The 12,657-nt window shown below is 48.1% G+C and overlaps 1 protein-coding gene across 4 annotated transcripts in view; it reads left to right on the forward strand.

Annotated features, from left to right (window-relative positions):
- Window positions 1-12,657, forward strand: part of LOC147608189 (Regulator of chromosome condensation (RCC1) family protein) — an 86,232-nt gene that overhangs the window by 41,370 nt on the left and 32,205 nt on the right. For all 4 annotated transcript variants that reach the window (XR_015264465.1, XR_015264466.1, XM_086789349.1 and 1 more), the window contains exons 4-5: window positions 8,036-8,108; window positions 8,296-8,467. Coding sequence is in view for 2 of the 4 variants with exons in the window: in XM_086789349.1 (XP_086645475.1) it covers window positions 8,036-8,108; window positions 8,296-8,467 (245 nt within the window). In the remaining 2 variants the exon portion in view is untranslated. The remainder of the gene's footprint in view (window positions 1-8,035; window positions 8,109-8,295; window positions 8,468-12,657) is intronic.

Here is a 12,657-nt window from a genome sequence, read left to right on the forward strand (position 1 = left end):
TGTACCAGCCACTGTACATGCCGTTCCAACCATTTTAGCTGCTAGTTATGCCTCTGTATCACTTGTACCTGCTGGTTATACTACGTACCATCTTTACTAGGCCTTTCGTATGTATAGTACCACTTGGAAGTGAAGATGTACCGGCTGATTTGAAGGTTTCACTTGTTGTTTTGTTCTTGTATATGTACCGACTGGGAGTATGCGTGGATTTGTGGGTATTTTGGTATCTATACATGTATATTGGATTTATCATGGATTACTTAGGCGTCTGTATTGATGGCCCTATTGGCAAGAGTCCCAATGATTGGGTGAAGCCCCCAAAACTTGCACAGCAGAAATACTCCTCCATAATAAAAATACCTGGGGGGTGGGGGGGGGTTCAGCCCATTCTGTCCCCATTGTGTAGAGTTTATATTTTCATCAACTGAGCAGTATGCTCTACCTCAGCTCCTAGAGCTCTTTGAGCAGCTCCCCTTTGAGGCGTTGCTGGCTGCAAGGAAAGTGGGTGTGTGTCATCACCACACACAATATCCCGAAGCCCTTTGGCTAACCAACAGATTCCGAATCATGAAACTCCACAGGGAGTAGTTTGTCCCCATCTAGCTTATCCGCTTGGGATAGCATTCCAAATACATGTGTAGCATTTTGAGCCATGTTGTCAAAATCCACAATTTAATACCTGCAAGCAACCCAAAAAGCACTAATGTGCACTGCTAGGAAACAGAATGCTCGTGCCCAAATCTTTTGCAAAGATGCAACCACAACCACGAGGTTGCTTGCATTGTACTCACCGAAGTGTCCTGAAACACACAATGTGTGTGCTACTTTGTCAATCTTTGCAATATAACCCCAATACATCTTCCAAACACTAAAGGGCCAAATTTTGCATACAATTTTGGCCCCAATTTGTACTGATTTTTTTTTTGGAGAGAGAAGGTAATTTTATTATTAATATCGATTAGTTACAAAAAAAGAGGGAAAATGTCACCTGTGATCAATAGGCTAAGAGCTAATGAGTAACCGCTTGGTAGAGTCCAGGAGCTCCGACTTAAAGGGGGCAGTGAGAATTTTAAATTCAGCTACAAACACCTATTCCTTCCATTCAGGGCGCTGCATATGAGGGCACCGTCGAAAGACAATTTGGTTTTGGGCGAGCCAGATCTGTTGCAACACTACGTATCTGATCCAAGGCTAGATACTGGCTAATGCCGGGTTAAGCCTTTTGACATCCCCCAGTAGTGTGTGCTTCCAAGTAAATTGATGCTGTGTGCCCCTGCTGTCCAGCCACTTCTTTGTTCCTCTCCATAGAACTTGGGCTGTTGGGCATGCCCAGAAGATGTGGAATGCTCGTTATGGGTGTGATAGAACGGGCACATCGGTGAGATTGGGGCCCAGCTAGAGAGTCCGTCTCTCGTAGGGAGCTTAAGATGCAGGAGTCTCCAGAGAAAAACATTGACGCGCAAAGACGGCGTTGCCAACCATACGACCTCCGTACGTCGAGCCTAGGTACCGATGGAGCTCGGGCATTTCCATCTATGAGCAAGGCTGCTAAACCACTGCGCTTGAGGCATGTATAATTCAGCTCCTTTGGATTCATTGGATTTAGATTTGGATATTTGGATTTGGTACTAGCCCGGTGAGAGATACTTGTGGGTCATCTCGTGGTGTGCTCAACATCAGAGATCTTGTATGTCGACATCGACATCGACTTGGATATCCTACATTGGCATATTTGTTTGTTTTGTATTCATTGATTGTATTGATCCTGGCCAGCGTGCCCATGGATTGTTCCTGAATAAATTCCTGAAAGGGGGCGGGGCCTGTTTCCGGCTCAATGTGGTGTGCTGTGCAAGATCCCCATTCCCTTTTCTCTCTCTCCTCTCTCTCTTTATATTTTTATCTCTTGGACACATGGTTGAGTTTGTCACTGCACGCTCCGCTGGGCTTACAGTGGTATCAGAGCAAGATTTCTCTTGAAGAAACTTTCTTGGGGTGACAGAGCCATGTTGAGAGCAGAGGGAGACCAAGGGCCTAATGAAGGGAACAACTATAAGGCCGATTCAGGACTTTTTGATGGGAACTGCGGCCATGACATCAAAAGAGTACCATGACTCTCAGCAGTTTTCAGACGACCTCTTAGAGACCTCAAATGTTTGCAGATTTCATCAAGGATTGAGCCACTGAAGTCGAAGGAGTTGAAGTTGCTAAAGCCTATTTTCAAGTCACCATTGCAGAAGGATCTAGAGCTACCCGCTCTATTTATCATGGAGGAGACAAGGAAGCTACTCCTAGGCCTACTCTTTCAGATGCAGTTTCCTCAGGACAGGTAAAGGAAAGGAAGGCAAAGAAGCCAGAGAGATCGAAGATCATTAGATTGACATCATGCCAGGAAGTTCGACAAATGGTTTGCAATGGTGCTTAGCCCATTGCATGTTTCGATAAATAAAGCCATGGCATCTTTGTGGACCAAAGCTGAAACAGAATCCTTTTGAAGCATTGAGACTTTATGCTGGCAAAGGACCAATGTTGGATATTCTAGACCTTTTTTTGTGGTTGAACATGATGAGATTGCATTGGAGCAGGCTTGAACCAAGCAAGCCATGTTGTGGCCGATGAATGTCAAAGCCAACAAGGAAGCAGATGCATTATCTCGGAGACCCTTAAGCCATGCGGTTACTTATTGTGACTCAGCTTGCTGAGTGGGGTGGGCGGCGCGACGGCCGAGGCCTGCGGCTGGTAGCCCTAGGGCTAACAGTGTATGTCGTACAATTCTTGTAGAGAGCGGGACCCCAATTTGTCCTGAATCGTATGAATTTCAGAAAAGCCCCAAAATTTTGACACTCCCAAAATCCCTGTATGCACAAAACCTGCAAGCTAAAAAAAGCTGATATGTATACTCCTGTGAAGGTCTGCAGCAGGCCAGGAGCATGGACGACGAGGCGGGCTTGGCATAGAGGAAGACGGTCCTGTTGAAGAGGAGGCCACGAAAAAGTCTGGAAAAGACTTGCTAGGGAAAAACCTCCGGAGCACGTTGAAAATGGGGGGTGGCTGGGTAAGCGAGACGGGCTATGGAGCTCCAGGCACTAGTGCTGCCCATGGATGGCAGCGCAAGTAGGAGGCATGGAGAGGAAGACGAGCACAACGCACATAAGTAGCTCTCGTGAGCAGGGTGGCTCTCGTGAGGGGGACAGGGTCTGTGCCGGCAGCACTAAGCACAGGAGGCAGGAGCTGAGAGCTCTAGTAGCAAAGGAAGTGCAGGTCTAGGGTTACACACACAGAGAATGGAGCACAGAGACAATAGTGAGGAGTGAGAGTGCAACACTTCCTTGCACGTAGGCATAGTTACGAGGCGCGCCTCTAACCGTTGGAGGTGTTCGAGACATACGAGTCTTCCGGGGCGTTCGAGGCGTCTAGGCATAGTTGATTTCTTTTTACCATTTTTGCATTCTGCCTATTTCTGACCGTTTGGGATTTGCCCGTTTCTGCCCATTTTCGTCCGTTTGAGTCTCTACATGGGAGCTATAAGGGCCCCTCTAAGCTCTCAAGACTCGCACCCACTAGTCGGGCATCAGAGGACACTGGACCAGACAGAGGACATTATGGGGACCACTTACTAGAGTTGGGAGCCAGGCATCGTCTCGTTATTTATGACGGGATGCTACAGTGGCCGGGATCAGGAGGGCTGACATGCTTCCCACATGGGGGTCATACACGGACCGGAGGCACGGTGGTAGACTACATTATGGGGTCTTTGGAGGCATCACAGCTTGTCACCTCATTCTCCATTCCACCTCGTCCTATTGGGGCAGATCATACATACTTGGCATTTTCACTAGCCGGATCACCAGTATCACCAGCCCCCCACATACCGACGCCACACACTACCATCTACTTCACACATGACATGGCAGACATATACGCTGGCAGAGTAGAGGATGGGCTCCTACTCATGGATCCCCTGGCATCTATGGATACCATTACAGCCCAGCTCGCATCACTCCTACACACGGCTGCATTACAGAGCTTCCCACATCGTGTACACTCAGGAGAGCCTGCGAGACCTGGGACTATGCCCCAGAACAGATGGTATGATGACGAGTGCAGAGCCCTATACTCACGACTCCGCATACAGAGAGCCTTGTGAGCCATCACAGAGGAGGAGTCGAGGAGAGAGATGAGGAGACTTACTCGCCGCAAAAGGCGGGCCTTCGCAGAGATACAGGAGCTAGAGATCTTTCATTTCTTCATGAGTAGAGATAGCCCTGTCTCATGGCGGCACTTCAGAGAGCCCCGGACCCCGACACCTATTGCAGACCCACAGACATGGCACACATATGCAGAGGGTCTATACCATGCCCCACAGCAGCCACCTATACCTCAGCCACAGGAGCCTCGACCTACCACAGCTAGCTTCTTTACCCACTCGATGGTACAGGAAGCTATCCGCCGCCTACAGCATGGACGGGCCGCCGACCATATGGGCCTGCAGGGTGAGCATCTCATATATGCAGTAGATTCTTTAGCTCCTTTTCTTGCACACCTGTTTAACAGGGCACTAGCAGAGGGTTTGCCTACGGAGTGGACGATGCACACCATTGTGCCGATTCACAAAACAGGGAATATGCTCGATCCGAGCAACTACAGGACGGTTATGGTTGGCCACGTGCTGGCCAAACTCTATGGTGCAGTGCTGGAGCAGGAGCTTAGCTTATATGCTGAGCGAGTAGGTTTACGCTCATCAGGGCAGGCAGGCTTCAGGAGAGCTTTCTCTACCACTGACCATGTATTCACTTTGAGATGTATGATTGATCAGGCCAGAGTGAGGAAGAGAAAGCTCTATTGCTGCTTTGTGGATTTCCGCAAGGCATTTGACACAGCACCACGAGAGAGGCTCTTTCAGCGCCTGCAGTCTCTTGGCATACCAGCAGATATGACATGGGGCATCTATGCATTATATGAGCAGGTTTTTGGGCGAGTCAGATGTCCAGGAGGTATGTCCGAGACTATTGCTAGCACCATTGGTGTGAAGCAAGGATGCCCACTTTCCCCCACGCTATTTGGGTTATACATTGATGAGGTGGCTGACTTCATTACACGGGGAGGCGGAGATGGAGTTGATTTAGCAGGTACCTCAGTACATATTATGCTCTATGCTGATGATATTGTATTAGTGTCTGAGTCCCCCGGTGGTCTACAACAGCATCTACATGCACTCCATGATTTTTGCACACAGAGGGGTCTTACTGTGAACCTTGGGAAAACCAAGGTTATGGTCTTTCATACATCGAGACAGGGCAGGAGTCAGCTGACATTCACTCTCGCAGGATGCCAGGTGGAGGTGGTGACATCATACGTGTACCTAGGGGTTACCTTCTCTGCAGCAGCCACACGCTTTACCATGGGTTCAGCAGCCAGAGCTAGATTGACACGGGGATATGCAGCATTGGCTATGCTAGAGAGACAGTGCCACCAGGCGCATTTTCAGGAGCCCCGGACGAAGGGGTGGCTATTTGACACATTAGTCACACCGGCATTGATGTATGGAGCAGCAGTATGGGCGCCAGGCCTTGCTACCCATTGGTGGACACAGATAGAGAGACCACAGGCCCTCATGATGGCACGCATGATACGCAGCAAACCGTCAGTACCTCATGACATTATCTGAGCAGAGTTTGTTGCGCCTCCTATGATGGTAGAGGCCATATTTCAGACTATATGCCTGCTAGAGAGATTCAGAGAGATGCCACAGGACAGATTATCATACAGAGCTTTTCAGGCATCTAGACAGTTGGCTGAGGCAGGAGACAGAGGATCATGGTATGCACAGGTCACACATTGGTTCTCACAGCATGGCCTAGACATGGATCATCTACCACCATTCCAGTATGACAGGGATGCACCACATATCCGTCTCTCTCATAGTGAGAGGAACAGAGTATTGAGACAGGATCTATGGCAGCTCTATACACGAGAGACATGGATATCGCCTACACAGCCTCTTCCACCGAAGATGCTATACTACAGAGATCACTTCATGAGTATCACTGATGATGGATTTATAGAGAGGCCTAGATACATGGAGGGCTTTTTACCACACGGCTCCCGAGTGGCTATTGGTCAGCTCAGAGTTTCATCACACCGATTGGAGATTGAGACTGGCAGAGCAGCACGGATCCCCCGAGAGGAGAGGGTATGCAGATTGTGCAGAGAGGAGGTGGAGAGTGAGGAGCATTATGTATGCAGATGCAGAGCATATACAGCCATCAGAGAGAGATATCCCATTTTATTCAGAGAGCCACATTCCCTACGCCAGATCTTTGAGGCAACTGACCAGCGCATACTGGGGAGATACATTCTAGACATACAGCGCCACAGAGAGACATTATTACAGGCTCAGACAGCTCCAGAGGGGGGGCGACAGACACAGATTACTACATTTTTTCAGAGATCCATACCCCTCCCAGCCCCTACACGGCAGGGAATTACTCTCCAGAGAGCAGAGACACTTAGAGCCCGCAGGAGACAGAGGACACCTGGCTTTCGGACACCACGCCTATACCAGAGAGAGATGACAGAGATCAGAGCTCAGTTTCACAGAGAGGGTGAGGAGCGACTGGCTCGCTTCAGAGCACACCCAGGCATGTTCTTCAGGGAGCTGTGGACACCCCCTTCACTGATGTATACCATTTTATACCCCCAGTATGGTACAGGATGGAGCTAGCTAGGTTGCATATCATGATTGTATACTCCATGCATATAGCTTTGCATTCTCCTAGTAATAGAGCTCCATCCCCTACACATCCAGATTCAGCTTTTTTATTCAGTACTTTTTCATTTTGTTGGGATGACAGAGGATACCCCATACATGTACTCCGATTTGTCTCATAGGCCGAGTTCGGTCTTTTGGAAGACGTTAATAAAATCTTTCTTTCTTTCTTTCTTTCTCTCTCGAGTCTTTCCCTTTCTCATACACACTCTCTTTCCCTTCCTTAAGGCTTAAACCTTGCGCAGGGCAGCCCCTCTCACACACACTCTCTCACTCTCTCTCACACTCTCTCTCTCTCTCCCCCTCACACACCCAAGTGACACCCTCTCTCTCTCTCTCTCTCTCTCTCTCTATATATATATATATATATATATATATATATATATATATATATATATATAACAAACACCTCTAACGTCTCTTTTAAAAAAAGTCTTTGGAGGCACGTACCATACCCTCCTCATCCCAAATGCCTCTGACGCCTCTAACAAACCTGCACGTGGGTCACATCAATAATAATATGCAAGTACAATAAAACCCTAGATAAGGTGTCCTTTCACACAAGATGGCCAGGAGGGAAAAACTACATGATAAAAAGTGCCCCTGGCTTAACTCCTGTTCACACACCAGCACTGCCATAAGTATAGGTGCCTGCAATATGTAAGCCAAGAAACCCTTAAGCAGTTGCCTTGGAGATTATCCATCCATCGAGTTATGTGAGAAGTCCCACATTTTGTGATATAGAGCTGCCTACCAAAACAAGTAGTGTCCTACATAAGAAATTGATGCCAGAAAGACATTTTCTACAGCACATGTAGAGCTTATCCTTGAAACCTAGAGGATAGCTTTACCACTTTCAGCCAGCAAAACAGGCGCCATGTGTGAGACAGCACCCTACCATGGGCACAGAGCACCTATACAAGGCCAGGAGCTGGTGAGGACTTGAGATGTGTAACTGGGCAGCATAATCAAGGTAAGCTGACTTTTCGAAAAGAAATTTTCAGGCCTTTGCACACTTTTCCCGTCATCGAGAATTACCAAGACTAATGATGATCAATCAACACAGTTCATGCATTATTTTGTCTTCTCCAAAGAAAGGTCTAGGGTTTGTCATAGATTCTAGTAATTGAACTTGCACAAAATTTGAAGCAGTACTGTCTAAGCAATGTAATTATCTGTCTTAGGTGTATGATGAGCAGTTGACTTTTCATGTCATTGTGGCTTTAATTATCTTAAGAGAAAAAATAAACTTTTTCGTTTTTTTGGCAGGCTGTGACCCAGGTTGCTTGTGGTGCATCACATGTTGCAGCACTTTCAGAGTTAGGCACAATGCAAAGTTGGGGTATAGCACCAATGCTTCAATCTTCTGTAGTTAGCTTTATCACGTAGTCTGGATGTCTCTTTGTCACGGTTTTGAAATTTATCCGGAAAAGCAAGAGTGCTTTGCCATGTGATAAAGGTTTTTGTTAATATTGCACAGTTGTATTGACACATGCTTGAATATTTGATTTTTCCCTTCCTTTGTCTAGGCTACAATGAATATGGCCAACTAGGTAGAGGGTTCAGCTGTGAAGGTCGCCAAGAAGCTCGTTTGGTTAACAAGTTTGTAAAGTTTCTAGATGAAGCACCGGAAGACGTTCGAGTTGGTCAGATTGCATGTGGAGATTATCATACAGCTGCAGTTTCCATCACTGGGGATGTGTAAGTTGTATTCTCAGGATTGTTATTTCATTGTGAATGGAACATACCATAATGCATCGAGACATGGCTATGCATAATTTGTAAGTTGAGTGCTCTATATGTTGTCTTTTACAATAGACTTTTTGTCGGGGTAAAACTTTGAATTTCCATTTTATTAGTGTTGAACCACTCCTTGCTATCTTTTTGTTACTTTTCCATTTAAAGCAATCAATAAGGGGCTCTAGCTTGCCCCTCTAAGGTGGTTAGAGGATTCATTCAACCCAAATGTGTGTCCACGCCTTACTTATGCCACTTATTTACACAATTGCCCGAATTGTCCAAAAATTTTCAAAGCAACAACCGGTCCCAAAAATAGTACTGACTACCTTCCATTCTAACAGGTGGAATGATCCTTCAGTCTTGGTGTAAATCAATGGAGCTCCTCGCCTGGACCTAGTGCCATACCGAACGAAATGCCCATCACCCTGACATAGCCCTCTCAAGGAATCACACGAGTCAGCACAAAAACTATGCGAGAGATTCACCCTCCCAATCCTAGCAACCCCATCCAATTTACCCTTCTGATTTCCTTGTCAAAGTCTTGTGTGAACTTTGTCTCCCGTAGGCAACTATCCCCAGCGGATAGGACATAGCAAGGTAAGAAAATATAGACACACCCAGAAACTCTATATGCTGGAGATCCTAGCATATAGAGTTTTTGGGTGCGTGAGGGGCCGGCTCTCCCAAATCCATTACCGCGAGAGTCTCTCCATGGCCACCTTGGTCGGCGGGGGGTCTATGTGCCACTCATATGCCTAAAATCCGATCACCCTTACCCTCTGTAATGTGCAGCCACTGAAATCCTCCAAAGGGGGCTATGATCTCTCTAATTTGCCATGGGGACAAATAGAAAAAGTGAGCAAACCGCATTCCTCATCCATGCCATGGACTGCCAAGAGAATATCATGCCTAGTAAACACGCCTAGCCACTGTGGGGGGGTCGGGTCTGGGATAGGTGTCAACCACTCCTGGGGAATAGCAGAGTCAAAGTAGAGGCTGAGTCTGTCCCTACCCCAGATCCCTGCCAATCCTCTCTCCTGAGCCTCCAAGGGCAAATGCCTATGTGCAAGTCAATCTCCAAGGGACGTAGCAGGTCCTATGCTCAATGCTCTCCATGATACATGAGGTTGGCCCCCCAACATATGGCCACTGGGTAAACGGTTCAGGATTCTAGATCAGGGGTTGCCGAAGACGCTCCTATGAAGCTACCGGAGTTAACTACCTAAGGGCTGGCCTCAGGCGATCCCAAAGCTGGCTACAAATCTGTCCTCAAAAGTTGGGGTAAATCCACGGGCCTGCATCTTGGTGAAGATCCGTCTAGTGCTATGCGGCCAGGGGCTCCCCAGGCTCGGGGTACGGGCTGAAATCCGGGCCAAGAGGAAGTCCTTCCAAGGCTCCCCACCGGGAAGGAGTCTTCTAACAATCAGCTTGCCCAGCAAGGCGCGGCTCTGAATGGTGGGGTCAATGATGCCTAGGCCCCCTCTGCATGGTGGGGTCAATGATGCCTAGGCCCCCTCTGCATCGTGGCTGAATGATCACTGTCCAGGCCACCTTCGCCCGGGCAAGCCTCCCATCACTGCCGACCCACAAGAAGTTCTAGATCAACCGTTGTACCTGACCAATGCATGCTCGGGAGAAGGCCCAAGAAGAAGTAATGTACCACATGGTGACAAGAAGGACCTCGTTTGCCACCACCACTCGACCAGCTAAGGAGAGCCTCACAGAGCTCTAATATAAAAGCTTCTTCCGAATGCGCAGAAGAAGAGGGAAGAGCGGTTTTACAGTTGAGCTTGGAACTACCAGCCCCCTCCCGGTGATCTGCGTTGCTTGCGTGTCATGTGCACAGTGTGTATCTATCGTGTGCTATACGCATGCAAGACTAGTTTCGAGGCTTGGGGAAGCTTGGAACTGGGCAGGCTGATTGACGAGCTGAGTTAGGGATATACTAACGGGCGGGCGCCCAAGTATGGACGGGCGAGCGGCCAAGTGTGGATGCCCGATGACCGGCCAAGAGCCTATAAAAGGGTGGCCAAGGTTAGTTATTGTAATATAGAGAGTCTCGCGAGTTTGTGAGAGCTCTATGGTCTTGGAGCCTGGATCTAGTGTAGACGTGCACCTGCTTTGTGCAGCCGAGGCCGACAGCAGTCTCGAGGCCCGCGAGGGCAGCTTCGTGGCGGTATGGGACGTCGCGAGGAGGAGATTGGTCGGTACGTCAACCTAGTTAGCTCAGCTCGTGGCTCGATGGGGACAGCCAAGACTGTGGGCTCGCCCACGGCTGTCATGGTTGGGAGGTGAGTCAGGCCTGCACCCCCTTGCTTGTTTGTTTGTTCGTTTGTTTGCAGGATTCGAGTTTCGAACCAAGATCGATCACGAGGGGATCCGTGGGGATTTGACAGTGGTATCAGAGCATACCTCGTGAACGAGCAAGTCGGTAGGTAGAGAAGAAGAGGTCGAAGAATGATATGTATTAAAAAACTTGCTGTTTTTTCTGTGCATACTGCAGTTTTCAGATTTGGTATGTGTTTTTTTCTTCATCAAAGAACCCCATGTTGATGGGAGATGGTAGTGTAATAGGGTCTTTTTGCTTTGCAAGGAAGAGGTGAATTGTTGTGCATACGCATGAACTGCAGGGAGAGAAAACTGAAAAAAAAGAGAGAAAAAGCACGTTGCTTTCGTTGAACGCATGAGAGAGAGAGCGAAAGAAGTGCTGGCGAGTGGGTTGCTGGCCGAGTTGTTGACGTGCCAGTCGAGCAGCTACGTTGCAGGCGGGCTAGGCCTGTAGGCAGCCAGGCGGCTTGCGCAGCCACCCGAGGCTGGCCAGGCAGCGTAGCCCGCCAGGCCAAGCTGCGTAGCAGCCAACCCAGGCCCACGTGGCCTCATGGCAAGGCCTACGCGAGGCTGGCGCAGGTCGCACAGGCGTCGGGGCAGCAGTTGGCGACGGCGACGGATGACATCAGCAGCTCGCCGACGGCACTAATCCAGGAGGGAAGCGGAAAAAACAACACGCAAGGAAAGCATTCGTTTTTAGTGCTTTCGTTTTTTGTTTTTTTAGGGGAGTTTAAATTTTTTTAAAGGTTTAAAAGTCCTCTCCTCTCTAAGGTTTCCAAGGTTTTTATTTTTTAAGACAATAGAATATATATATATATATATATATATATTCAAGAAAAAAAACACAAAAGCTAAAGCAAAAGCTAAGCCTAGCTTTTCGAGATTTTTGGCTTTTGGGAAACCTTTATAAACCCCCTCAAGTGGGCTTCTTGCCACACATCTCTCAAGTTCTCAAGTTTTCAAGCTCTCAAGCTCTCAAGTTCGCTTGCACTTTCATTGTGCAAAGATCGAATTTTCTCTCCACGTACCCTCTTCACGATGTCGACCCAAGAATCAGAGTTGGAGCCCCTCGTGGAACGCGAAGGCTTGCCGGCTACGGAAGGAACCGATGCCGATCTTTTTGACGATTTTGTGTCAAAAACAGATTTCCAAGAGTTCAAAGTAGCTCTCGAAGCTTCTTCGACGGAACGTCAGACACAAATCGCAGCCCAGATGCAAGCTTTGCAGAACTCCATCGCTCTCTTGACCACTACCCTCTCTACTTTCTCGGATATGGATACCTTGGCTTCAGCTTTAGGCCCCAACATTACTCCGGAACCGTTCGGGGGCGAGCAAAAGCAGCGAACCAAGGAGATCGTGGACACGTGGCTACACAAGTGGCAAGTTCACTTTCAGTTTCATTCATATGATGATGGAAAGAAGATACAGTTAGCAGCAGGTTTCCTGTCCGGCAAAGCTTTGCTTTGGTGGAAGGAACTGAACCCTAAGCCAACGACTTGGGCACAATTTGAAGACATTTTCAAGAAAGAATTCCTCAAGAAAGAGGATGATTATGATGTTGCCCGGTTTTCAGCTTTGACCATGACCTCGCAGCACCTCACTTATGAGGTCTACCTCCAGAAGTTTCGTGACTTGCAGATGAAAGCTACAAAGATGGATCCCACTACTCTGTTGGGGTTTTTCGTAGCTGGTTTACCCGACTCGTACCGATTACAGGTTAAAAATAACAAATGTAAAACTTTGGACGAGGCCATTTATTCAGCTCGTATCTATGATGATACGATGGTCTCTTCCAAGTCGAAACCCGTTACCGAGCAGGGGAA

This window comes from Cibotium barometz, chromosome 53 (genome assembly GCF_041138505.1).
Source record: "Cibotium barometz isolate CiBa-2024 chromosome 53, ASM4113850v1, whole genome shotgun sequence".
NCBI lineage: Eukaryota > Viridiplantae > Streptophyta > Polypodiopsida > Cyatheales > Cibotiaceae > Cibotium > Cibotium barometz.